The sequence below is a fragment of the Thermothielavioides terrestris genome, chromosome 3 (genome assembly GCF_000226115.1).
Source record: "Thermothielavioides terrestris NRRL 8126 chromosome 3, complete sequence".
Lineage (NCBI taxonomy): Eukaryota > Fungi > Ascomycota > Sordariomycetes > Sordariales > Chaetomiaceae > Thermothielavioides > Thermothielavioides terrestris.
Genome location: NC_016459.1, coordinates 2,775,061 through 2,799,340, shown reverse-complemented (window position 1 = coordinate 2,799,340; position 24,280 = coordinate 2,775,061). Strand labels below are relative to the sequence as shown.

Below are 24,280 nucleotides of genomic sequence, written 5' to 3'. Positions count from 1 at the left end.
GGGCACACTGGCCAAGGCAGATCAGATCCAAAGCGGACCAAGTTCGACGGGGACGGCATAATAAGTGGGAGCACGGGAACCGGACAAGTTGGATTGAGATCTTGTACATGGCTGTTTCTATTCAACAGTCGCAACGTCCATACCAGCGTGGGAAAGAAACAATGTCTCGGATGGTTTGGACACCAGCGAGGTAGCTGAGCAGCCGGTCGAAGCCTATTCCAAAACCGCCATGTGGCGGGCAGCCCCAGCGGCGAAGGTCGACATACCAGTCTAGAGTGCCCCCAGTCTGCTCGTCAGCGGCGCCCTCTGATGGGGGCTTCAGAATTCCCTGCCGCTTCATGGCGCTCAAGAGGGGTTCCACGCGGTGTTCGCGCATCGACCCGCCCGCAATCTCGCAGAACTCCGGCACCAGCAGGTCAAAGCAGTCGACAACGGCGCCGGCTCCATCAGAACCTGCCGTCTGCGTTTCGCGCATGTAAAAGGCCTTGATGTCTCGGGGATAATGGGTGACGAACACCGGTTTTTCACCGCCCCCGACGTATTCAGCAAGGTACTTTTCATGTTCAGACTGCAGTCCTGCACCCCATGTCGGCTTATGTGTAAAGAGGTCGGCTTTCTGCCGTAGTAGTGCGACAGCGTCCGTGTATGTAATTCGCGGCCAGTCCTGACGCATCAGGCCCTCCCAGCGGCGCCTAACCTCGTCTGCCGGCGCCAGATGGGAGCCGCTGTGAGGCGATCGGTAAAACAAATCCTGGACCGTGGCCGACTCGATAAGATTGGTGCTTAGCGACCGTAGCATATCCTCGGCAAGATCCATGACGGGCCCGAGGTCGTCCACGAAGCTCATTTCAGCTTCGAGCATGTAAAACTCGCTCAAGTGCCTCGAGGTGTCGCTCTTCTCGGCGCGGAACACAGGGGAGAGCGCCCAGACATTGCCAACTGCTTGCGCCAAGGCCTCGAGATGGAGCTGGGCCGACACAGTAAGATACTTTCGGGAGCGAAAGAACGAGTCTTGGCCATCCTGGTCCGTTGGGGTGGGCGCGTCGTTGGCGGGCATTATGGTGAAAACCTCTCCGGCGCCTTCGCAGTCGGAGGACGTGATGATGGGCGGGTGCGTTTGAGTGAAGGACCGCCCTGCAAAAAACTGAGTCAAAGACGCGATGGCTTCGGAGCGCAGCCTCAATAGGACGGCGTTGACCGGAGTTCTCGGCCGCAAGTGCGGCATCGTACGGAGATACTCGGGCGTCTGGTATTTTTTTTGGATGGGGAATGTCTAGAAGCGGTTCGTCAAGAACATGCCGCATCGATAATCTGCCCGGCGCTGAGTGAAGAGCGAAGAGCATACCTTTGCGTCGGATGGGCCCAGGACCTCAACCTTGCTTACATGCAACTCATGGCTCTGCGCCGCTCCCGGGGACGACACCCAGGAACCGGTGAGGCGAACGGCTGCGCCAACGGCCAGGCTGCGGAGATCTTATCAGCAACTGGACAAGCCGAGACACGCATGTGCCTGAGGAGGATGCCCATACCCTTCGGCGCCGTCGGCCTTTACGAGGGCCTGCAGCGGCGCCAGCGAGGACCCGTCTCCAAGGGAGACAAAGCGGTGGGTCTTCATGGGCCGGACGGACCGGACGAAGCCATTGACGACGACATTGTCAACCCTCTCAGCGGGTTTCCACCGGAGAAGCTGGGCAATGGAGCGGTCCGCCTGGTGAGAGACAAATCGATGGCAGACGTGACGCGGGCCCAAGACACGCGAGACACTGGACGGCCGAAGCCTTCTCGCGGGCCGCATGACTGAAGTCACTTGGCCGAGTTCGTCCGCTGAGATCCGGGGTCGGCGGTGGCTTCCTAATCGACCTTAGCTTGGTGTAAACTGTTAACAATCTACATGGGAAGGCGCCCGTTGTGCTGCTGCACAGTGTAGTGCTGATACCTTTTGATGCAGCTGACTGAATGGAGGATCAGTTGCCGATATTCACAGCGAAAAAAAAGATCGAACAGGAATTGCGAGGGCCAGGGGCGCTTGACCGTGTCTTGGCAGGCAGAGAAACAGCTCTCAGACCCCTGCCCGTCAGTCCTATCGGGCGAGTCGATTCGAGCTTGCGACCCACATCGATCCCACCCTGTGCTGGGGAGCTCCACCAGGGCACTTTCCTTCTTGAGACCTGACGCGGTTGTGATTGGTTGCAACTGCATCTGCAGAACTCCCGTGTGTCAGTCATCCACCAGCTCCTTCCTCGAGTCCTCGGCACCGCACTGATGAGAGCAACAGGACGGGATGGAAGGCGCCCGCCGAGGACGGAGTGCCTGTTGTGGACACCCAGCGGAAAGGACGACCATGGGGCTCGCCCATTTCTCACTTTCCATCAGGTTCCATCGCATCGTGGCTTGCGGCTTCCCTCTCACCCCTTCACTCAGGATTCGTGCTGGCGTTCATCAGCTGAGCACGCCGCTGCCCATCTGATTCCAAGTCGCATGCAGCACCTAGCGCACCCGCGCGGCTCAGACGGCGATCCCTCGCCCCGCTCTGGCGCTGATGCATTTGGGCACTCGTCATTGCGCAGGATGTCAGACATGCATTTCTATCGGTTTTGTGTTTGGTTATCCCCGAACTCACCAGCCTCGTTGTCGGACTGAATGTTCGCATTGGGATCCCCGAATCAATGCCGCGACCCCACCTCTTCCCCGGGCGGGACGCCGTCGATCCAGAGCTGGGGGGCCCAGAAACTTGCGGAATGGCTCCGTTGCATGTTTCGCTCTCATTAGATTCTGGCGGCGACTGCGACAGTTACTGTGACCGGCGGCGAAGTGCAACCCGCGACCGGACCGCTGCCCGTTATTGGTTTCAGCAGCTGCCCGGCCGCGGTGGACTCGATGCATGCACCAAGTCGAAAGAGACATTCACGCACGGCGGGTGGCAGGGACGCAGCCCGCGTCTCTGGTCCCCAGTGGCGCGGGAATACCAGATTGACTCAAGATGGCGCACCTGCTGCAGCACAGCATTCGCAGTATCCATTCTGCAACCCCCAGGGTCTCGGCAGCTCGCCTTGGCGCCAGATCGCTCCATCCGGGACCGCCAGCTGTTTGGCTGTTATCGTTCCATCTCTTTCGCGGGGCCAAATAGTCGCAGCATCTTGGATCTAGGCCACGGTTGCAACGGGTTCTGTGCTGCCGATGTCTGGGTCGGTGCCAGGTGCATCCACGAGGTATATCGCCTGCTACGCAACGGGCGAGTGCCCCTGCCCGGCTCGTCAACGACAACAAAAATGACCTACGAAGCTCTGATGTCCGGGACCGTGCAGTTACACAGAGATCTCTGTGCAGGGAATCGCAGCATGCGACGCGGTCTAAGAGTTGGCCGCCACGGCACCTCTCAAAGAACGGGGTGTATGACTGCTATCCCCCCTTTTCTTTTGCTTCCCCCCTGACCGCTCTCAAGCGCATATAAAGCAGCACAGGCCCCCCAACCAACTGCCACTCGTCGAGTTGGCCGAGCCAGGAAGATCAGTCTACGTAGACTACCCCCCCGGCAGCTGCAACGCCTGTCCTCTTCGAGTTGCTTCCACTTCTCGTACCAAGTTTCCTTAACGCGTTCATTTTCCAGTTCCTTGCCGTTTGCGCGCAATGCCTCCTTCAAGCTCCAAGTCCAAGCCCAAGCCCTCCGAGGTCGCCTCAGAAGCCAAGAGGCATTACATCCCCAAGATCAGGAGAGACTACCAATCGACCTGGCCGACCTGCTCCTACATCTATCACCAGCCGCTGCTGCAAATCAACTTTCCTGAGAGGCCACTTGATCTCTCACCCCCTTCCTTCTGTGAGAAGTCGTACCTTCACAGACGTGGCGGCCCTGCACTAACTTGCGCCAGACGTGTACCACGCAGAGCCCGTCGACTTCGCTCTGGAATGGGTTGCACGGGCACAGTGTGCCATACCTTTGATCTGCGCGGCCAACGACAAACGCCCTGGGGGAGATTGGGAAACCGGCGTTGTCGGCTATGAGGAACGCCTCTGTCGGCGAAGCACCCTTGCAGCATGCCTGGCCACCCCAGCAGAGGGTTCTCCGGCGGACACCCACTACCCGCTCCCGATGTGCGCCGGCGTCCTGTCGCAAAGCGTTGGTTAGTGACTTCCCCTGGTTTCCTTGGGTTGCTTCCATGGCCCTGCCGCAGTTCCACTAACCTGCCACGCCAGTTGTCTTCCGTGGGCCCCACGACCGATACGAAAAACTGCCCGAGGATCAGTGGCGAGCACTACCCGTAGTGTCGGTCCCTCCGCCGCGGTGGCCCAAGTTGACGCAAAACGGGACCAAGTACTCTTTTTCCGATGAGCGCGAGATGGTCAAGGAAAAGCTGCGCGGGGCGCTCCGCATCTGCGCATACAACGGCTACAGCACAGTGGTGGTAGGGGATTTTGGCTTGGGCAACGGCTACCGGAATCCGCCCCAAGAACTTGCCGAACTGTGGCGGGAGGTGTGCCTCTACGACCCCGATTTGCGTGGCCGGATCCGCTGCGTAACGTTCGTGTTCGAGGATCCCAACCAGAGTACAACGCAGTTGATCCTGGACGACATAGCGAAGAAGGCCAAGGGAAGCAGCAGCAGCGGCTCGTCGAGCAGGTCCAAGTCGAAGACCAGCTCAAGCTCGAGCTCATCCGCCTGCAACTCGCCCACCGACTTCCAGATCTTTTCTCAGGTGTTTGACCCCATGGAGATCCAGCGGTTCCTGGCACAGCCCGACGCGAGATATGGTCTCAACAATCTGCTCTCCTGATGGAATCTCGTTATCTGGTTTTTTTTTCTACAGGCGTTACGGGTTTCGGAGAGTTGGGAACTGATCTACTTGGACTGTTCGGCCACCTCTTTGGGACAACCCTCATTTGTGTCACCTGCATTTTTCTCTTCCCCTCTTCCAGGACGCGGGACCACGGGCGGCGGTCAGAGAGAGAGAGAGAGACGAGATGTCAGGTCAAGCCTCGAACTCGGTTCATTCGCGACTTTGGCATTTCGATCGCTTAGTTACCTTAGCTCCTCCGCAAATATTAATGTACTGTGTAGTTCTCCCAACTTGACATGCCATGCTCTCGTTGCAGTCTCAAGCTTGTGCTTAACGAGCGGCAAGCGCGCTTGTCTGGTATTGCGAACTTCGGTCGACCGAGGGCCTGACCAGCTTGCCGAGGAACGGCCTTCGAGGCCCGGGCCGAGAGCTGAATGCCTAGCCGGGCAAAGACTGCACAGGGCAGGGGTGCCCTTGTCGAAGGGCTTTCGGGGCATCAACCATTTTCCGTCATGACAGTTCGGCGAGTGGCTGTCAAATGTCTCAGACATGGAGTGATGGGCTGATGGTCTGCATGAGGCTAAAGGCTGATGGCTAAAGAGGTCCCGCCAAGACTAATTTCGGCCAATTGTCGGCAATGTTTTTACAGCGTCAGTACCCCGCCAAGACCGCCAAGGGGTTTGCACTATCGCCAAGCGGTTAGTTCGCCGGGGGTGCGGGGGGCGGCGCCAGCCCCCCGCTGGTTAGGGTAAGGGTTATAGTTAGGGTGAGGGTCAAGGTTAGGGTGAGGGTTAACTTCGTTTTCTTTTTTTTCGATTTGGTTGAGGTTTCGTAAAGTTGTTGCAACGAGTCTTTGCGATTGTTCGTTCTTGATGTTGCTCGAAGTCGTCGAGGCCCCGTCGCGGCCCCGCTCACCCCGTAGCGATTGTAAATACTTGTAAACGGCAGTCTCCGAAATTAGTCTTGGCGGGACCTCTTTAGCTATAACCGGCTAAAGCAACGTCGCGAATCACTGGCGTTTGTGGGAAACCCAGACCGTACGCAATAAATTCCGGAGAGCAATTCGCCGGGCCGGAGGCGCAGATTCCCATCGATTCCGCCAAACTGGAAAGGGGATCTCGGCCGGCCGACATGCCTTGTTGGGGGGTGGCTGCATAGCTGGCAAACCGGGCAAGTTCCTGCTGCTTTTCTCGGCTCCACCAACGAACATAGTGTAGGAAGTTAAGGGGTTCAACACCAGGCCTGCCATATCGCGGTCCCCGTCAGCACTTCCGGAGTGTACTCCATCCGAGAGTACAACACTACGGCCACCGCCTGTTCAGCCATTGCAGCCTCCGGCTGATGTCGTGGTTACCAGGGGATCGTCCAAGCCGACCATTTCTTGCACGCTTGATGAGCTTCTGCCGAGGAGCTAGTGTACATACATCCAACTCGCTTCCAAGGAGGTCAGGATGTAACTAATGTACTGTACATACATGCACACTTTGTCTAAGACGCTTCCATGCAAGGACCAGGGCATGAGGCGACCGTTGTCCATGGTGATCATCCGTCGCCGAGGCAGTGGGTTGCCGAGATCCAGCGGCGGCAGTGCGAGATGAGGCAAGCAAGCGGGCGAGATTTCTTCCACAGGGGTCCTCACCCTGGTCGCGACATGCAGTAGTTCGAAGTCTTTTCGCGCTTGGAGACCGTCACTGCTGATGGCTAAAGAGGTCCCGCCAAGACTAATTTCGGCCAATTGTCGGCAATGTTTTTACAACGTTTTTACGCAACCCCGATCGCCAAGGCGTTTTCGCTATCGCCAAGGGGTTTGCACTATCGCCACGGGTTAGCCACGGGTTAGTTCGCCAGGGGTACGGGGGGCGGCGCTAGCCCCCGCTAGTTAGGGTGAGGGTTATAGTTAAGGTGAAGGTCAAGGTTAGGGTAAGGGTTAACTTCGTTTTCTTTTTTTTCGATTTAGTTGAGGTTTTATAAAGTTGTTGCAACGAGTCTTTACGATTGTTCGTTGTTGATATTGCTCGAAGTCGTCGTAGCCCCGTCGTAGCCCTGCTTACCCCGTAGCGATTGTAAATACTTGTAAGCGGCAGTCTCCGAAATTAGTCTTGGCGGGACCTCTTTAGCCATAACCCCGTCACTTCCCCCCCCGTACCCGATTCATCTGAGGGACTAACTAGTTATTGCTCACATTGACTCGCGCCAATCCTTCAGGGGCGGGTAGGAAGATCTACTAGTTAAAGTGGACTTACCTCCCATTCCCTCGGGCACTTGTCTCCGCAGACACTCGGATACGGCAGGGTTGGTCGGCGACCTTCAGCAGAATCCCGAGCGCCTCATGCGGAACTTTACCCGCTCGTCTCGCCGGCCCAGGACTGCAGGAGGCTCCCTCGGCTGTCATCCACACCGTCCGTCTGCTGAGTGGACTTGGGCGGTGAAGAGCTCATGTAACCATGCGGCGCATTCCCGATAGTGCCGTGACACAAGCGCGGCTGCAGTCACCCCTCGGTAGCACAAATCTCGGGGGCAACACACACACAAGGCCGGAGGCAGATATGGTGTGAGATCGAGTCATACAGATCGCCCAAACAAGCGCCCCAGGCCGCCCCTCATCAGACCTGATGGTCCCACAAAGATGAATAGAGTGACACACCCTCCCTTTCCTCCTAGTTAATCTGGAGGTTGTCCTTGGGCAGGGGTAAGGTATATTCACAATCTATGGTCCAAGAGTCATATTGGCGAGGAAAACGGAAACGGCCACAACGGACGGAAGAATCAGGTCACCAGCGACGGGCTGGCAGAGACATTTACATGCATAGGGCCGTAAGGGCGACACGCGTTGACGGCGACTAATGCCGGGCCGTTATGGGCAAGTGATGTGGATGTAACGTTATACACGGCATCCTACGCTAGGCCTCACAGGATTCACTCGGTTTCGGACAGCACCAGGAACCGAGTGCGCTTGGAATGTGGTTAACTAGCTCCAAGTATACTCACCATTCCCGCTCGCAAACGAGGCGGATAAGATCCCGGGGTCCCGTTAGAGAAGAAATGGCGGTGAGTCGCACCCGCACCGGCCAGGACGCCGGGAGACACCCATCAAGCCTCGTCTCGACAGGCAGGCAGGCAGGCGGCAGACAGACAGACGGCCATACCGACAGACAGCCAAAAGGCCAGAATAGGACAGTGTGTACTGTAGAGAAACAAAAAAGAAAGTTCCATGCAGGTCCCCAAGCCTCCCAGCCTCGCTCTCCGCCCATCCGGCGCGTCCCAACTGCGGTGTGCAGCTCGGCACCAAACACCAGGGACCGAGAGGCGGCGGCAATAGTGTAACTGCCGCCGCAGCCACCGCCACGACCGCCCGTCACCCAACCAAGCGGTACTGCCATTGTCATGACCACCATCCGAGCAGACGGTAACTGACTAGTGTAGTCTATCCTCGCTAACTAGTGTAAGCTTGCCCCTGTCCTGACCGGGGGAAGGACATACGGATCTGCGCCAAAAAGAGAGAGACAACCGACACATGCCACCTGCGCCCATGGTGCCAGTCTACACTACATACTGTACGTGCTGTACGGTTCTAAGCACCTTTACAGTACACTACATAGTGTAGACAAACGAGCAAGCCCAGACGCCCGGCCGCGGCTGGCTCCGGTCGACCCCCCACCAAGGCGGTCGGCTGGTGGGGACAGCGACAGCAACGAACGATTGCTATTGTGTACATGCACTACATAGACCTCAAACTCTTGTACGGAAGTATTCCGTACATACACCAGGAGGACGTCGGCTATGGTTGCGTCCGGGGGCTGGGGGGCTGAAGCGAGCAGCGTTGAGGCGCCAGAACGGGGGGCCAGAACACAATAGTCATCCGCAAGGGCGTCCTGGCTTACACACATGGTATAGGTGATTTGAGACCGGCGAGAAGCGAAGCAGCGCGGCGCGGCACGGCATGGCACCGTCGAGTTCGGTTTGAGTAAGTGCCTTGGGGCTGGTCCTTCGGGGGGACAAGCTCCTCTCGTATGGACACTGTATGTAACTACACCTCGGCGACGCCGAAGGCATGGCAAGCCGTGGCGTATCACCGGCTTCGACCTTCTCGGCCGGCAAGGGCAAGCCGAAAGACACGCCGCCGGCAGAGGCGGCAGGCAGACAGGCGGGCAGGCAGACAGGCAGACTGACAGGCAGGCAGACAGGCAGGCGGGCAGGCAGGCACACGTTTGACAGGCGGGCAAGCACGTAGGCAGGCACGAGCCATGAACTCAACGCTCGCACGAGGTCCTCCTAAATGGAGAAGAGAGTAGTAGGAGTGGCTAACAAGGCGGCTGGAGGAACGCCGTCCAGAGGCGCCCAAGGGGCTGGAGTCGCTGTTATGGATGGCACGGGGGAGAGGGGAGGGGGCAAGGCTTTTTCCTCTGTATGTATTTAGCTAGCTCACGCGCGTCCACACATGCCACAGGCATTTCGCAGGGCCACTGCGTGGCCCCGGACCGGCCGTGAAGCGCCAACAATAAAACAACAAATACTCAGGGATGAGCTCGTTGTTGAGGCGCTTGCGGGTGTCCGCCGATTTGTTGGGATGGAGGGGAGAGGCACAGGAATGGAGACAGGGAGGAATAAAGAAGGGAAAAAAATGGGGGTTCGTGGGGTGGTGGGAAGAAGAGAAGGAAAGGAAGGCCCATGACAGGGGAAGGGAGTCAGAGTGGATTGCTAGAATTCGAGGAAGACACCGCGTCAGAGGGCGTCCCGTCCGGCAGGCCTAGCATGGCAGTAACAAACCCACGCCGTCCAAATGTTGATTGTCGTATCATATCATACTGCATCGCATTTTTGGTATCTACCATCTCGTTCGAGGCTGGGCTCTCGATCCCGACTGTATCAGGCGTATGTACTCGATCGACTCCCTAGCCGCCGCCCAATTTACCTATCCATCATTCTCCTCCCAACGCGACTCACGCCCCGCAGCGTCTACCAATATGATGGCCTTAGCCCACTAAAGCCCGACAGGGCCGAGGACTCGGTCGTGTCCTCCCGTTTCCGCTGACCCGCAAGCTGTATCATATTCGCATGCTTGTCAGCACAACTCAGCGAAAGCAAGGCAGGTCATGTCAGGTTAGATTGGGGGGGCAGAGCACGTCCGAACGTGACGGGACCTGAAGCGGAACTACGAACGGGTGGACGGGTTAAGACTCACCTCCAACTGCACGCCCTTATGGAGATGCACCAGCCAGTCGACATAGCTCTGCGCCTCGTTATTCCGGTCCTCGACCAGCATGCGCGCGAACTCGTACTCGGCGCCGTCGATCCCCTGCCGGGCCAGCTGGATCGTCAGGCCCTTGGACCCGCGCATGGTGCGGAGGAACTCGAGGATGTTGCGGACCTGCGCGTTCAGGTGCGTCTGCAGCACGGGCAGGGTCGACGTGTAGGCGTCGAGGCTCTGCAGCGACGTCTTGTCCTCGCCGAAGAGGTCGGCGATCAGGTTGGGCGAGGTCTGCGCGTGGAACCACAGCAGGGTCTGCTGGCCGTTGTCGACGATGTAGACGCCGCCGGGCTCGACGCGGGAGAAGGAGGTGCGGATGCTGGGCGGCATGCGCAGGTGGCCCGTCTGCGGGTCCGGGAAGCCTTCCTCGGGCTGCAGGTTGTGGATTGGGATCATGCGCGGGTAGAGGTACAGGCTCAGCTCGAGCGGGCCCATGGAGCGGATGAGACGCATCTCGTGCACCCGCCGGTCCGTGGTCTCGCTGCCGCCCTTGAAGGCGCGGCACTTGAGCAGGCCGAGCATGTACATGGAGAACTCCTTAAGCCGCTCGGGCATGACGAGCTGGCTGGGCGGGTGCGCCTGTGAGAGGAAGTTCTTGCGGTAGTTGGCCAGCACGTCGATCGTCTTTTCGGTCAGGCTGAGGCGGACGTCTTTGAGCGTGCTGGACGTGGTGGCCAGCTTGGTGGAGGCCTCCTTGGCGAGCGTCGTGTAGACGGCATCCTGATCGATGAACTTGATGCTGTCGCGAGCATTCTCGCTGACCCCGGCGATGACGTTGATGCACCTGACTCTCCGCTGGCCTGAGGCGGATGTGTAGAGCAGGGCCGCCTGGAAGTGCGCGTCGAGCTTCGAGTCGAGCTTCCCGTCGTAGCCGAAGGTCACGCCGATCGCCTTGTCGGCGTCGATGACGCCGATCTCGAGGTCGGCGCCGAAGGTGTGCTGCACGAAGTTGCCGTGGTAGGCTGACACCTGCAGGCCGTTGGAGCATCTGACTTTCATCAGGGCTTGGTAGCCCGTCTCGCGAGTCACCGAATGCTTGATTTCCAATGACAGCTTGGTGTTGTCCCGAGGCGCTATGAAGTTGGGATAGTAGAACACCTCGCCACCAGTGGTCGCAGACACATAGCCTGATATGAAGTTAGGGAAAGGGGAACAGATCAAGCTAGAATTGGCATCCGTTCACTCACCGACTGTTGCGATGTCTAGGTAACCGCCTGATGGGGCCGCCATAAAGAAGTCAACGCCCACGCCGACGGAAACCATCTTCTCGGCCGTTTTCCTCCAAGCGGGGTGCTCAGTGCTGAACAGCTTTTTGTCAGGTTCGCCGCCGGGGTGCTTGCCATCGTCCCTCAAGAACAAGCGGCCAGGGCCCCATGTGGGGAGGGCAGAGAGGGAGCAGAAGATCTTGCCTCCAGTTTGCTCCAGGGCGGCTACTGCGGCATTCAGGGTCGACAAGAGGGCCGGCTCGGGGTTCTTAATGGTGGAGAACATTTGCGGCAGCCGAGTCAACAGGGAGCTAATCACCGCCTTGGACTCGTAAGGATCCACGAACAGTCCTTCGCTGAGCGGGACGAAAGGATCCTCGATGTCCGGCATGATCATCATCTGGGCTTGCTCCAATGCCGGGCTGACGTTGTAGAAGTGCACTTCCTTATCAAACGTGACGAAGCCGACCTTGGCGCCGGCCGGTATCCTCCGCCTGACCTCGCCGTTTTCATCCTTGTCCTCGTCGTCCTCGGCGCCGTACAGGGCTCGCAAAATTCCGTCGCAGAAAGCTTCGAGGAAGCCCTTGTTGAAGGACTCTTGTGTTACGTCGATCAGGAAGAGATAGCGCAGCCCAACGGGCTGTCGCGTCCAGTATTCCTTGGGCACGACGAACTCGACCGTCCCTCGCGTCAGTTCGGGCCGCTGGTCGCGGTCGACGCGGACGCCCTGCGGGCTGGTGGCGCAGAAGTACTCTGGGGGGGTGTCGTTGGCATAGCCGCAGAGGTTGCAGACAAACTTGTTTCCGCCGGAGCGGAACATCATAAAGGGATTGATGTAGGCGCGGCACCTGTGGCAGCGTGGGGGGCCAGCGTCGCCAAAGTCCAGAACGGGGATCTCGAGCTCGCCAGCCTGGAGTGGAGCCAGCGGCTGCAGGATGAGACCGAGGGGCAGGCCTGTACTCCGCAGCCCTTCGGCGGTGGCAGGGATGTTGTTCAGGGTGAGGCGCGCATACTTGGGCGAGGCATTGCCCTGGTCAAAGGCGACGAACGAAACGGTGGCTGGAGGAGGGACCAGACGCTCGAAGGTGGGGTACACGTTGGTGAGGAAGTACTGCTGGACAGAGTCCCGGGAGAGGGGCACGCTAGGCATCTCGTCCGGCGACACGCGATTCTGCCCCGGGGCGGCGACCATGGTTGACGCGGGGGCCGCGGCGTCGGCATAGCCACTCCTCGCGGCAAACTCGGCGGGCGACGCCGGGGTTGGGGAGAAGCTCGGGCTGACGGCGGCCGGGAATTGGCTGGTCTGAGGGGGTATCCGGGGGGCGCCGTAGCGGGCGGCGGCCACCGAAGGATCGGCGTTGAGGTAGGCCGTGGCGGGGGTGCCGGCTGGGGGCATCCCATTGAAGGGCTGGGACGAGCCCCCGGGTGCCTCAACCGTGTGATATGCGTGGCGGTCCTTCTTCTTCTTTCTGACGGTCCCGTGGGATGTGTCGGCCCCCAGCGTCATGCCGCCCATCTGGGCGGCCAAGCCAGCATCGTCGGCCGGGGGTTGTTGCTGGGCTGGGAAGTAGCCGCCCGCCTGGGGAGGCGCGTATCCTCCGGGTGCCTGGGGAGGGGACGGTCCGCCATAGTACTGCTGCGGGCCGGCGACTTGTTCGTAGGGGTTCGTCGCGACGGGGGGTTGGAACTGCGGCGGGGCGGGCTGGGTCGTGCGGTTCGGGTCGTTGGGATCGAGCAGCTCGCCCTGGCCCAGGGCGTGGTACATGGAGTAATCGGCCATCGCAGTCGGTGGCAACAACGCGCATCAACTCCCGATGGAGACACTTCTCTGCGTCGCTGCGTCGCTGCGTCGCTGCGTCTCAGGATTGTCACCGGGGGCCGCTTTCGCACAAGACGTTGACGTTCACGTCGGCCAGCCTCATAATCGAACGAGGTCGGGAATTGACAGTGCCCCGCGTCCGCGTGCGGATGTACAGTACACTATTGGTGTATTTGCGCAAGGTGGCCCGAACCGAGACGAATCGATGTCTTTTGGCTCTCTTGGGTGTTGTCCGCAGCGTCCCACTTGCATGTTGCGGTGCGGGACCGCCGAGCTCCAAGCTGTCCTTTTTCGTCGCGCCTTGAGCAGGGGTCCCGGACTGTTCCTGGGGCCAATTGAGCCAAGCGGGAGCTGGCGGCCGGCCTGCCGCTGGCTACCGCCTTCCGAAGAGAGCAGGCCCGTTCTTTCTGCCGGCCGTCGCGTGCCGGTGCCACTTGACGCGACAATGGAACCAATCCATGGATCCAGCCCAGCCCCATTCAGTGGTGCCGTGCCGCGCTGATCTGGAATTCGTCCAGATACACTATGCAGATCTGCATATTCTTGTCAACATCAACATCCCACCCCGACAGCGACCATCGGTGACGTCGAGTTCCTCTCGCCAGCCAGCCATTCAAAGGAAGAGAGGAAAGAAAAAGGATAGAAAGAAGCCACAAACAAAACCAAACCTGGACCATGCCTCAGCTCCGGTAGCGACACCGAACACACAGCGACGCAGCAGCCATGTTCAGCTTCACCCCGCTGCAGGGCGCTCTCTCCGAATCGACGGCGTCGCAATCGCTCTTAGAACTCGATGGCGGCGTCAAGGTGCTGGTGGACGTTGGCTGGGACGAGTCGTTCGATGCCGAAAGGCTCCGCGAATTGGAAAAGTACGCTTGCCACATCGCATCAACTTGGCGCCCAGCAGAGACGAGGAAGAAGAAGAACTGGCTGCTAACCCCGGCTGATTAGACACATTCCCACCTTGTCCTTGATCCTCTTGACCCATGCGACCGTAGACCACCTCGGCGCATATGCGCACTGCTGCAAACACTTCCCCCTATTCACGCGCATCCCCGTCTACGCGACGCGGCCCGTCATCGACCTCGGCCGCACCCTGACCCAGGATCTCTACGCCTCGACCCCGGTCGCCGCGACCACCATATCCCCGACTTCGCTCGCCGAGGTCGCGTACTCGTACGCGCAGACGTCATCCGCAGACCATAACCTTCTGCTCCAGCCGCCGACCCCCGAAGAGATCGCGCGCTACTTCTCCCTGATCCAGCCGCTCAAATACTCGCAGCCCCACCAACCGCTCCCGTCGCCCTTCTCTCCCCCGCTAAATGGTCTGACAATCACAGCATACAACTCGGGGCATACGCTTGGCGGGACGATCTGGCACATCCAGCACGGCCTCGAGTCCATTGTGTACGCCGTCGACTGGAACCAGGCCCGTGAGAACGTCTTCTCCGGCGCCGCCTGGCTGGGAGGAGGGCTAGGAGGCGCAGGCGGTGCCGAGGTCATCGAACAACTCCGCAAGCCGACCGCCCTGGTATGCAGCAGCAGGACGCCCGAGACGGCAATCGCACGCGGGCGACGTGATGAGCAGCTGCTGGAGTCGATTAAGCTTTGCATCGCCCGCGGCGGGACCGTCCTTATTCCGGTAGATTCGAGCGCACGAGTACTGGAACTCGCCTACCTCCTGGAGCATGCCTGGCGGGCCGAGGTCGCCAAGGACAACGATGTTTTCAAGTCGACCAAGGTCTATCTGGCGGGTCGCAGCATCGGCAGCACCATGCGCAACGCAAGGAGCATGCTGGAGTGGATGGACGACAGTATCGTGCGGGAGTTTGAGGCGGTGGCCGGCGGTACCAGGGGGGCGAACAGCGGCGCCGGCGGAGGCAAAGGCCGAGACGCTGGCCCCTTCGACTTCAAGTACCTGAGGCTACTGGAGCGCAAAGCGCAAGTCGAACGGATCTTGCAACAGGAGGCAGGCGATTCCGAGCCAAAGGGCAAAGTCATCCTTGCTACAGATGCCAGCTTAGAATGGGGCTTCTCCAAGGAGGTGCTGAAAGCGATCGCCGGGGACGCAAGGAATCTCGTTGTGCTCACGGAGAAGCCGAACCTCAGCCATGGCAGGACGTCAATCGCGAGGACACTGTGGGAGTGGTGGAAGGAGCGGAAAGATGGCGTTGCTGTCGAGCAAACGAGCAGCGGCGACACCTTTGAGCAGGTATACGGGGGCGGGCGTGAGTTGGAGTTGACGGAGACCACGCGGCAGGCACTGGAGGGCGACGAATTAGGACTCTACCAGCAGTGGCTCGCGACACAGCGGCAGCTTCAAGCGACTCTGCAAAGTAGTGGAGCTGCCGCGCTGGAATCGTCGGCCGAGGTTGTGGACGATGCCTCGGAAACGACAACCGAATCGGAGGAGTCCGAGACGGAACGGCAAGGCAAGGCGCTGAACGTGTCTACAACAATAGGCCAGGCCAGCCGCAAAAAGGTGGTCCTCAAGGACGAGGACCTGGGCATTACCATCCTGCTCAAGAAGAGGGGCGTGTACGATTTCGATGTCAGGGGCAAGAAGGGCAGAGAACGTATGTTCCCGACGGTGATACGACGGAAACGGAACGACGAATTTGGCGAGCTCATCCGGCCTGAGGAGTACCTCCGCGCCGAAGAGCGGGCAGACGCCGACGGCCAAGAGGAGGCGCAGGATGGGAACAGGCAAGAACAAGGCCTGGGCAAGAAGCGCCGGTTTGACGACGTTGGTGGCGCGGCCAAGGGTGCCTCGGGACCCAACAAACGCCCGCAGCTCAAGCGTGCGCTTTCGGACGAGGCCGAGGCTGCCTCGCTCTCTGACGGCCAAGGCGGTGATGAACTCGACCAGCTCGAAGACGAAGAGGAAGCCGTGATCGGCCCAGCCAAGCTCGTGGTTACCTCGCAGACCGTCTCGGTCAACCTGCGCATCGCCTTTGTCGACTTCAGCGGCCTCCACGACAAGCGCAGTCTGCACATGCTGATCCCCCTGATTCAGCCGCGCAAGCTGATTCTCGTGGCCGGTGCCGAGGACGAGACCCTGGCGCTAGCCGCGGACTGCAAGAAACTACTCGGCGCGCAGCTCACGTCCGAGTCGTCACAGAGCTCGGTCGATGTGTTCACGCCCGCCGTCGGCGCCGCGGTCGACGCCTCGGTCGACACCAACGCCTGGGTCGTCAGGCTCGCCGACCCCTTCGTCAAGCGGCTCAAGTGGCAGAACGTGCGCGGCCTGGGCATCGTCACAGTCACCGGCCTGCTCCTGCCCGGGGGAGAAATTGCCCTCCAATCGGCCGACGCCCCGGAAGCCGGCGACGGCGACACCGCGAACAAGCGCCAGAAACTCGAGGACGGCACCACCAGCACCGCCCCGCCGGCCGCCGCCGAGCCTGACGGCACCGCCACCAGCACGACCTCCGCCACAACAACAACGAACAACAATACCAAACCACCAACACCAGCACTACCCACACTCGACGTCGTCCCGCCGACGCTCGCCTCCGCCGTCCGCTCCGCCGCCCGGCCGCTGCACGTCGGCGACCTGCGGCTGGCCGACCTGCGCCGCGCGATGCTCGGCGCCGGCCACACGGCCGAGTTCCGCGGCGAGGGCACGCTGCTGATCGACGGCACCGTGGCGGTGCGCAAGACGGCGGCGGGGCGCGTCGAGATCGAGAGCGTTGCGCTGCCGTTCGCCGCGCTGGACGCTGTTGCTGCTGGTGGTCCAGGTGGTGGTGCTGGTGGACGTATGAGTGGGGCGGGTAGGGGCGGTATGATGGCGACTTTTTATGAGGTGCGCCGGAAGATATATGAGGGGCTGGCTGTTGTTGCTGGTGCGTAATCCATGGGGCTTGCGGAGGGTAGGGGGGTGTTTACCGGCTTAGGGGGTATATATCACTGGAGACGGATATCAAAGGGCTTGGTTTGGCTGCGGTTTGCGGGGCTAGGTGTGGATGTTATAAATTATGTAGTTATATGAGTTGCAGTGCCTAGATGGGATACATCCGCGCTCAGACGACGCCTCGTTCTGTCGACTACCGTGCCACGTCCCGGTCAGCGGTGCTGGGGACTTGTTGTTGCGTGCCCACTGGTTTTTCCAACGAAGGCCAGCACCGGCCATTGATGTGGAAGTTCCGACCGCCTCCCCATGGCTGGTCCCAACTCGTTCCCTCACTTGCTATTGAGCCACGGATCCTGGAGCAGTTCCTTCGCCGTCTTCCTATCTTCCAGCCGCCACTGGAGCATTCCCCTCACGAACGAGAGGAACGCGGCCTTGTTCTCGCCCTCCAGGTGCGCCTCGGCCGCCTCAAGGCTGGTGTTTTCCGGAATGGGAATGTCCGCCGTCCATTGTCCTGCGGGAAGGGATCGCCAGTTAGTTAGTCGCAGGGCGGCACCGCAGACGAAAGGTGGCTTGGCATGGAAGTAGTAGTATTACCGTCTTCGGTGAAGAATTCCTTGCTTCTCACGCCTCGCTGGAGCAGGTCTATTGGAGGGGGCCCAAGCATCCCGATCACCTCGGCGAGGTGGGCGCGGGTGGAGTACCCCTTGCCGTTCGGGTCGTCGCCGTAGAAGAGGTGTCGCCCTTCGAAGACGTCCCAGATCTGATGCAGGGCAGGGCGGCGCGGGTTAGCGGACTTGCCCCCGGTCACGGCACTTAGAATGCTGAGGATGGTAAAGCGAACGGACGAACCATGACCCCAATGTTCCAGATATCCACTGGGTAGCTCCAGTCCACCTTCAGCATCACCTCCGGCGAGTGGTAGACGTTCGGCTGCGCGTCGTGGTTCCGCTTCTGGTCGCCGCGAACCGCCGCGCCGAAGTCGCTCAGTACGACTTCACCGAACTTCTTGGGTAGGTTGAACCGCCGAGACAGGTAAATCGGCCTGCCATCTACAAATTTGCGAGGGCTTGGCTGTTCCAGCTCGGCCTGGGTGAAGGCATGGAGGATGCCCTTGTCCCTGATCTCTTGGAGGATGTTGTCGGCTTTGATGTCTGTGGCACACTTGTTAACTTCCGGGGGGGTAGAAGACAGAGCAATCATGCCGCCCATGAAAGTGACGTGTACTTGCCGGTGTGGACGAACCTGCACTCCGTGTGAAGGTAGTCGAGCGCGAGGAACACCTCCCGTAAGCCGGCCTTCAGCAGCGGTTCGGTGAACCGGTTGGCTGGGTTTCGCCGGGCGAGGTCCTTCCAGCTGTCCCACAGCGGCTCTAGGACAAGACAGGTGTGGTCGCCTCGGGGGTAATGGAGCACGAAGCTGCCCAGGGCCTTCCGCACGTGGCGGAAGCCTGGGTGTGACGGGTTGGCGCGGCTGACGGAGCGGTAGGTCTCGACTTCTCGAGAATGGGGAGCGTCTCGCGTGTAGACCTTGAGCGCTACATGCCCGTGGTCTCTGCGTTGTCCAGAGGAAACAGGGTTAGTTCGCCAGGCGAGGGGGGGGGGGGGGATACGGAGACGGAACTACGTACTGCAGGTTGCGGGCGAGCCACACGGTAGATGTGGTGCCAAACCCCAGCTTGCCCAGCACCTGGTACTTGGAGTCGTATACATCCCCGATTCTCACCGGGAAGTATTGTCCCGCTTTGAACTCATCGAACTGCTCTTCCTCCAGGATGTGGTCCGTTGGGACGAGCTCGAAGCCCGCTGACGGAAACCGGAGGGGTCTTAATGGCGGTCGTGTCAGATTTCTTGCCCATTTGAGGAGAGCCGCCATCCGCAAATACCATTGACTACTCCGTTGTATGTGCGTCGTTCGGCATGACCTAGGGTACAGGTAAGAATGTCGCTGGTGGCCTGCTGTTGGGCGGTTGCGGAAGCCTTGCACAAGCGCCACAGAATGTACCCCTGTTGGGATGCCACGGCCAACTACATTCTCGAGTGTCAAGCATTGGGATGGAATGAGCAGTTGCTACCTGGTAAACAAACCGTCGTAACAAGTCAGCGTCATTGGATTCGGCCCTTCGACAAACACCATAGCACCCGGTGAGGAAACAGTGTGACAACCCTTGCCGACCTCGCACAACTAATCCTTCTTTTTTCCTTCCTTCTTCTTCTTCTTTTTTTTCCTTTTTTCTTTTTTTTCTTTTCTTTTCTTTTCTTTTTTTCTTTTTTCTTTTTCTTTTTCTTTTTCTTTTTTTTTTTTTTTTTTTTTTGAAGGCGGACATGTACGAGCTTGATCTTGGGGCATAGCTGTGTTTCCATCTATTCATGACATCCCAAATAAATACGAAGCAAGACGGCCTATCTACCTAGCCATCTGGCAGCCCTCGCTCGTGCCGATGTCAACCGCTCACTCGCTCATGCCCGTCACCTTCCCGCCCTCGGTGCCGTCCAGCGGAGGCCTGTCCTGGCCGCCCGTCGCCGCCATCTCCCTGTCGTACTCCTCGGGAGTCTGGCACTTTGCGCTCCACGCGTGGATCTGCGCGATCTCGTCCTTGAGCGCCGCGTTCACCAGCCGGTGCCTCTTGAGCGAGTTCTTGCCCGCGAACTCGGGCGAGACGACCAGCGAGGTGAATGACTGGCCGCAGCCGCCTGTGTGGTTCAAAGTCGTGGCATGTTAGTTTTTCTTATTTCATTTCATTTGATTTTTTTTTCCCCCCCTTCGTTTTTAGTTTCTCTGTGTTGAGGAAGACGGCAGTGGGAAGGACCAAATAGCGCCATCGCGGGGCAGCTTGCTGCTGCCTTCACGTATGACGTCAGGGGAGTGAGGGAGAGCGTACCAGACATGTCTTGCACCTCGACATGAGTCGCCTTGAGCCGCTCTATGAGAGCAGCCCTTATTGAGTCTTCTGTGATCGATGTTTGGGCCATCGTCAGTGAGAGGAGGAGTGGTCGAGGTGTGAGGTGAGTTCACAATGGGCAGGGGGCCCGATAACGGGAGCAGAAGAACAGCCCCGCCAAACCCTTGCTTGGCCCTGGGGAACGACTGATGTATGAGGGTTAGGGTTATGTTGGTTTTAGCGAAGGACGAAACTGTTTGTCCATGCCTTGAGAGGTTGCAAGCACCTTGCCTGGTCCAGCACTTGCTCATGTATCTGGCGAGTGGCTCTTGCCTGGTTGATTGCCAGACTGCCAGATGATTGCTTATCCGGCCCTTCTGAGGATCCGGATTCCCCGAATTGCAGCCACAGCCGCCCGCACCTTCCGCCCAACAGTTCTCACACGGCCTTACAGCATGGAACCCGCTCTCCAAAGCCCGCTCTTCACCCGCCAGGTTGTGCAGGCCATGCGGTCCCTGTAAGCATTATTTGATAGCTGGATTTTAGGAACATCTCCTTGATTTTGCGTGTCCCGAAAACGGGAATATAAAATGAAAGACAGGCTAACTGATTGGCTCGGCACAGCTACCCCGAGGAGCTGGCTGACCGCGCCTGGGACAATGTGGGCTTGCTGCAGGAGAACATCGAGCCTGCCAGGGGCGGCGTTCCCCCGCGGGTTCTGCTCACCAACGACCTGACCGTCCGCGTCGCCGAGGAGGCCATCCGCAAGCAGGTCTCCGTCATTGTGAGCTATCGTACGGGCTGACCATGACCTGCCCCCTCCGTCGTAACCACGTTGACCAGTCCAGACCCCTTCATCTTCCGAGGAATCAAGTCCATCGGCCTCAACGACCCGCATCAGCGCATCGTCCTGCGCCTGGCCCAGCACAACATCGCCGTGTACAGCCCGCACACCGCCTCCGATGCGGCCATCGGCGGCGTGAACGACTGGCTTGCCAGCATCCTCGACCAGTTCGGCGTGTCCGGGGAACGCAAGGTCGCCCAGCCCGTCAAAGGCCCCGTCCCGGTAGGTTTCGAGAACGCCGGCTACGGACGGGTTATCGAGCTGCAATCCGAGACGGTTCTGCGACGCATTGTGCAGGCCTACGCCGACGCGTTGGGCATGAAGCACGTCATGGTAGCCCGTCCGAAGCCCCCGGCAGGCGAGACGAATCGGATCCGATCGGTCGCCGTCTGCGCCGGGTCCGGCTACGACGTGCTCAAGGACACGGACGCGGACCTCATCGTCACGGGCGAGATGAGCCACCACAACGCGCTGCGCCTCGTGATGCAGGGCAAGTGCGTGCTCACCGTCTTCCACAGCAACTCGGAGCGCGGATTCCTGCGGCAGGTCCTGCGGCCGAAGCTAGAGGAGATGCTGAGGAAAGAGGACAGGGCGGCCGAGGTGCTGGTCAGCGAGGAGGACAGGGACCCATTTGAGATTTGGGAGGCCCTGTAGGTCAAGGATAGCGTGGGACTAAAACAAGCCGGCAAATGGTGATGTTGTACGGAGCGCAGCATCGCGATCTGCGCGAGAGATCAACAACGTTGCCAACCGCATAGCCAAGCTCCTGAAAAGAACCCCGTTAACCCACTGACCGACCATGGTCAATGCCTGCTGTGACACGGCGACATCGGGGAGGCGGCGACAATCTGACATGGGGAACTCGTATATCATTGAGGCTTTCCGCCGCCGCTCCAGTGGCTGGTCTGGCCGCCCTTTTGCTGACTGATCCGCTGCTGGTGACTTGGTCCTGTGCCTGGGTGGATTGAGGCGCGCCCATGAGCCGATATCCGTTCAAGAGACTCAGAGACATCCGGCCCGAGCTACTGCCCCTTAAGCGTGTCCCATTGCGTCACACCTCAAGAGGCAGTCAACATCTATCATCAACCACACAACAACTTGCCCTCGTTTAGATTCTCACGTCGCCGTACTAGCAGCCTCGCTCTTCTCCCCTGCGCCCCTCAACGCCGCATCCCCTTCCTCAATCAACGCGCCGACCTCCTCCCCGCCCACGCCCAGCTCCCGCCACCGCTCCAACAGCCGCCTCGGCATCTCCCACTCGCGCCTGGCTTCCGCCTCCTTCCCTTCCTGCATCAAGTCCCTCAGCCGCCCCGGCACGCGCACCACCTCCCTCGCCAATGCCCTCGTGCGCGCCCTCCTCTCCCCATCCGCCGCCTTCGCCCCCTCCCCCCCATCTTTCGTCTTGTCTTCCAACCGCGCCCGCAGCTCCTCCCGCACGCCCACCGCCATCTTCCAAATCCCCTCCACCACCTCCCCCAACGCCTTCCCCTCCCCGCCACCTTCATCACTTGCACCACCAGCACCACCACCACTGCTCACCCCCACGAGCGGCCCATCCGCGCCCGCCACCCCCTGGCCTAGCCCCTGGCCCACCCCCAGTCCCAGTCCCTGCCCCTGGCCCGCGGCAGCCGCCGCAGCCGCCCTCATGCGCCGGATCGTCTCGGTGGCCGCGATCAGCTTGCTGTAGTTGTCGTACACCAGCGCCTTGCGCTCGGCGTCGAGCGCGCGGATCTCGGCGGCCACGCGCGCGTACGCGCGCAGCAGCTCGGCCAGGCTGCTGGTCGCGAGCAGCTGCGCGACGTACGAGGGCGCGTGGAACGTCGGCGTGTCGAGTTCCGCGGGCAGGGCCGGGTCTGTTGCTGTTGTTGATGTAGAAGGTGGTGGGTTGCTGGTGGAGGTGGTGGTGAAGTGGTCTGTTACGGAGAGGATTGGTGGGGAGGGCAGCGGTCTGCCGTTGTTGCTGTTGTTGTTGTTGCTGGCGGAGGAGGTGGGGGGGCTGCGCAGGTTGTAGTACTCGCGCAGGGCGGCTCGGTTGGCGCGTTTGGATTGCGACGGGACGGCGGCGGCGGTGGAGGGAGAGCCTGAGGCGGAGGCGGGCATGTCGAGGCTCGGCCGGGAGGAGGAGGTGGGCGTGGCGATGGATGAGTTGGCGCGTCGCGGGTAGCCTCCCCCGGACGGGTCGCGAGGCGAAGCGATCGTGGACATGGCGAGGGAGCTCTTTCGTAGAAAATTAATGGGGATTGCGTTGCCAGATGGTTCCGAAAGGTCGATGCAGAAGGTATGCAAAAGCTGTGTGAATGCCGCCTAGGATGACACTGGATTCCGTGGAAATGAGGCTGAATGCTGGTTTGGTCGAGCTACTGTGTAGTGTACAAAGTACTGTGGATGGATGTGGTTGACAGTTGACAGTCGGAGCTTGGCCGCAAAGGTCGGGTGGAGCTTCCCGGCTCTGTGGGACCGCGCTAGTTATCCCGGCAAGGTCCCCGCGCTGCAGGGACTCGCTTCGCCCCACTAAACTTCGGCAACTCGACCAGGTTCACGATCGCGGTGAAACACCAATTATCAGCCATTTTCAAGTCGGCATTCATACACTTCCCTCCTCACAAAAAGGTCGGTCATATTCTCCCGATGCCAAGCGACCCTCTTCGCTGAAATTGTCAAACAGATCATGCATGGCGCTCGATCATCATTTTTCTCCAGCATCCGCCGACTCAGCCAAGCCAGATTCCAAAGTAGAATTTCAACCTCCTCTCCCAATCTCAACCCACAGTCATTAACCACCAACGACAACAATTCGCCCTCAAACCTGTCCTCGCACCCATCCCAACAACCTCCACCTCCATCCGTCAACACCCTCGCCCAAGAAAGCATGGACCTCGCCACCCAACTGCAAACCTCGCTCTCCAGCACCACCACGCCCGTCCCCTCCCTCCCCTGGCTGCGCGCCCTGACCAACAGCACCCGCCACCCACCACCACCACTGGCCTCGCTCCTGGCGACGGCGCGCACGCGGCTGCTGGCGTCCGACCTGACGGCGCCGGGCCTGCTGGACGCGGGGTACGCGGCGGCGCACGCGCTGCCGGCGGACCTGGCGCGGACGCACGCGGGGGCGCGCGAGGCGCGGCTGCCGCGCGACGTCGTCGTGCAGGTGCTCGACATCGAGGACGTGGCGCGCGCGCGGTGGGAGCAGGTCGAGGCGCTGGAGGCGCTCGCGCGCGGGGAGGGCACGCGCGGCCGCGAGATCGTCCGGCTGCCTGCCGCCGCTGCTGCTGCTGCTGCTGGCGGGGGTGGAGGAGAAGGAGAAGGAGGAGAAGGAGGTGAGGAGGAAGGGGTGGTGACGGGCGGCGGAAGCGGCAGGGCCGGCGGCAGGGCCGGCGGCAGCAGCTGCACGCACAAGCTGGTGGTGCAGGACTGCAAGGGGCAAAAGGTGCACGCGATCGAGCTGCGGCGGGTGGAGCGCCTGGCGGTGGGCAAGACGTTCATCGGGGAGAAAATCCTGCTGCGGGCGGGGACTGTGATTGCGAGAGGCGTGGTGCTGCTGGATCCCGCTCAGTGCGTGGTGCTGGGCGGGAAGGTGGACGCGTGGCATCGGGCGTGGGTCGACGGGCGCTTGGCCAGGCTGAGGGAGGCTGTTGGCGCCGACAGGAGAGAGTGATTC

At 60.3% G+C, this 24,280-nt stretch overlaps 10 protein-coding genes across 10 annotated transcripts; 5 read left to right on the top strand and 5 right to left on the bottom strand.

Annotated features, from left to right (window-relative positions):
* Positions 1-1,387, bottom strand: THITE_2117346 (uncharacterized protein). Its single transcript, XM_003654330.1, has 2 exons — positions 1,346-1,387; positions 1-1,273 (listed from the first exon to the last, which is right to left on the bottom strand). The coding sequence occupies exon 2, from the start codon at positions 1,223-1,225 to the stop codon at positions 122-124; it is 1,104 nt and encodes a 367-aa protein (XP_003654378.1). The 5' UTR covers positions 1,226-1,273; positions 1,346-1,387; the 3' UTR covers positions 1-121.
* Positions 1,388-2,701: 1,314 nt separating this feature from the next.
* THITE_2117344 (uncharacterized protein) lies at positions 2,702-3,529 on the top strand. Its single transcript, XM_003654329.1, has one exon. It carries the CDS (start codon positions 2,739-2,741, stop codon positions 3,429-3,431), a length of 693 nt encoding a protein of 230 aa, XP_003654377.1. The 5' UTR covers positions 2,702-2,738; the 3' UTR covers positions 3,432-3,529.
* On the top strand, positions 3,530-4,895 carry THITE_2117343 (uncharacterized protein). The gene is made up of 3 exons (XM_003654328.1): positions 3,530-3,817; positions 3,870-4,121; positions 4,195-4,895. Exons 1-3 carry the CDS (start codon positions 3,628-3,630, stop codon positions 4,770-4,772), a joined length of 1,020 nt encoding a protein of 339 aa, XP_003654376.1. The 5' UTR covers positions 3,530-3,627; the 3' UTR covers positions 4,773-4,895.
* A 4,522-nt stretch (positions 4,896-9,417) lies between these two features.
* On the bottom strand, positions 9,418-13,318 carry THITE_2117340 (uncharacterized protein). The gene is made up of 3 exons (XM_003654327.1): positions 11,211-13,318; positions 9,958-11,150; positions 9,418-9,815 (listed from the first exon to the last, which is right to left on the bottom strand). The coding sequence occupies exons 1-3, from the start codon at positions 13,006-13,008 to the stop codon at positions 9,732-9,734; spliced, it is 3,075 nt and encodes a 1,024-aa protein (XP_003654375.1). The 5' UTR covers positions 13,009-13,318; the 3' UTR covers positions 9,418-9,731.
* Positions 13,319-13,513: 195 nt separating this feature from the next.
* THITE_2117338 (uncharacterized protein) lies at positions 13,514-17,097 on the top strand. Its single transcript, XM_003654326.1, has 2 exons — positions 13,514-13,916; positions 13,999-17,097. The coding sequence occupies exons 1-2, from the start codon at positions 13,771-13,773 to the stop codon at positions 16,898-16,900; spliced, it is 3,048 nt and encodes a 1,015-aa protein (XP_003654374.1). The 5' UTR covers positions 13,514-13,770; the 3' UTR covers positions 16,901-17,097.
* A 132-nt stretch (positions 17,098-17,229) lies between these two features.
* THITE_2050733 (uncharacterized protein) lies at positions 17,230-18,772 on the bottom strand (the record flags this gene model as incomplete). Its single annotated transcript, XM_003654325.1, has 5 exons — positions 17,230-17,411; positions 17,495-17,693; positions 17,750-18,061; positions 18,139-18,451; positions 18,528-18,772. 5 exons carry the CDS (start codon positions 18,770-18,772, stop codon positions 17,230-17,232), a joined length of 1,251 nt encoding a protein of 416 aa, XP_003654373.1.
* A 32-nt stretch (positions 18,773-18,804) lies between these two features.
* THITE_2117337 (uncharacterized protein) lies at positions 18,805-19,940 on the bottom strand. The gene is made up of 2 exons (XM_003654324.1): positions 19,779-19,940; positions 18,805-19,590 (listed from the first exon to the last, which is right to left on the bottom strand). The coding sequence occupies exons 1-2, from the start codon at positions 19,867-19,869 to the stop codon at positions 19,349-19,351; spliced, it is 333 nt and encodes a 110-aa protein (XP_003654372.1). The 5' UTR covers positions 19,870-19,940; the 3' UTR covers positions 18,805-19,348.
* Positions 19,941-20,029: 89 nt separating this feature from the next.
* THITE_2117335 (uncharacterized protein) lies at positions 20,030-21,285 on the top strand. The gene is made up of 3 exons (XM_003654323.1): positions 20,030-20,295; positions 20,403-20,572; positions 20,627-21,285. The coding sequence occupies exons 1-3, from the start codon at positions 20,234-20,236 to the stop codon at positions 21,274-21,276; spliced, it is 882 nt and encodes a 293-aa protein (XP_003654371.1). The 5' UTR covers positions 20,030-20,233; the 3' UTR covers positions 21,277-21,285.
* A 978-nt stretch (positions 21,286-22,263) lies between these two features.
* THITE_2032902 (uncharacterized protein) lies at positions 22,264-22,827 on the bottom strand (the record flags this gene model as incomplete). The annotated part of the gene is made up of 1 exon (XM_003654322.1): positions 22,264-22,827. A coding segment is annotated over one exon (564 nt), but the record flags the coding sequence as incomplete, so codon positions are not given.
* A 664-nt stretch (positions 22,828-23,491) lies between these two features.
* On the top strand, positions 23,492-24,277 carry THITE_2049771 (uncharacterized protein; the record flags this gene model as incomplete). Its single annotated transcript, XM_003654321.1, has 1 exon — positions 23,492-24,277. The coding sequence occupies one exon, from the start codon at positions 23,492-23,494 to the stop codon at positions 24,275-24,277; it is 786 nt and encodes a 261-aa protein (XP_003654369.1).
* Between the last annotated feature and the right edge of the window lie 3 nt (positions 24,278-24,280).

Excerpts from the sequence above, each read along its gene's own strand:
- THITE_2117346 (XM_003654330.1), bottom strand. The coding sequence starts at position 1,225 with ATGCCGCACTTGCGGCCGAGAACTCCGGTCAACGCCGTCCTATTGAGG.
- THITE_2117337 (XM_003654324.1), bottom strand. The coding sequence starts at position 19,869 with ATGGCCCAAACATCGATCACAGAAGACTCAATAAGGGCTGCTCTCATA. Across the intron at positions 19,591-19,778 it reads CGAGGTGCAAGACATGTCTG|GCGGCTGCGGCCAGTCATTC; the intron begins GTACGCTCTCCC and ends TGAACCACACAG.
- THITE_2117340 (XM_003654327.1), bottom strand. The coding sequence starts at position 13,008 with ATGGCCGATTACTCCATGTACCACGCCCTGGGCCAGGGCGAGCTGCTC. Across the intron at positions 11,151-11,210 it reads CCTAGACATCGCAACAGTCG|GCTATGTGTCTGCGACCACT; the intron begins GTGAGTGAACGG and ends ACTTCATATCAG. Across the intron at positions 9,816-9,957 it reads ATAAGGGCGTGCAGTTGGAG|CTTGCGGGTCAGCGGAAACG; the intron begins GTGAGTCTTAAC and ends AATATGATACAG.
- THITE_2117343 (XM_003654328.1), top strand. The coding sequence starts at position 3,628 with ATGCCTCCTTCAAGCTCCAAGTCCAAGCCCAAGCCCTCCGAGGTCGCC. Across the intron at positions 3,818-3,869 it reads TCTCTCACCCCCTTCCTTCT|ACGTGTACCACGCAGAGCCC; the intron begins GTGAGAAGTCGT and ends AACTTGCGCCAG. Across the intron at positions 4,122-4,194 it reads CGTCCTGTCGCAAAGCGTTG|TTGTCTTCCGTGGGCCCCAC; the intron begins GTTAGTGACTTC and ends CTGCCACGCCAG.
- THITE_2117338 (XM_003654326.1), top strand. The coding sequence starts at position 13,771 with ATGTTCAGCTTCACCCCGCTGCAGGGCGCTCTCTCCGAATCGACGGCG. Across the intron at positions 13,917-13,998 it reads AGGCTCCGCGAATTGGAAAA|ACACATTCCCACCTTGTCCT; the intron begins GTACGCTTGCCA and ends CCGGCTGATTAG.
- THITE_2117335 (XM_003654323.1), top strand. The coding sequence starts at position 20,234 with ATGGAACCCGCTCTCCAAAGCCCGCTCTTCACCCGCCAGGTTGTGCAG. Across the intron at positions 20,296-20,402 it reads GTGCAGGCCATGCGGTCCCT|CTACCCCGAGGAGCTGGCTG; the intron begins GTAAGCATTATT and ends GGCTCGGCACAG. Across the intron at positions 20,573-20,626 it reads CTCCGTCATTGTGAGCTATC|ACCCCTTCATCTTCCGAGGA; the intron begins GTACGGGCTGAC and ends TGACCAGTCCAG.
- THITE_2117344 (XM_003654329.1), top strand. The coding sequence starts at position 2,739 with ATGGCTCCGTTGCATGTTTCGCTCTCATTAGATTCTGGCGGCGACTGC.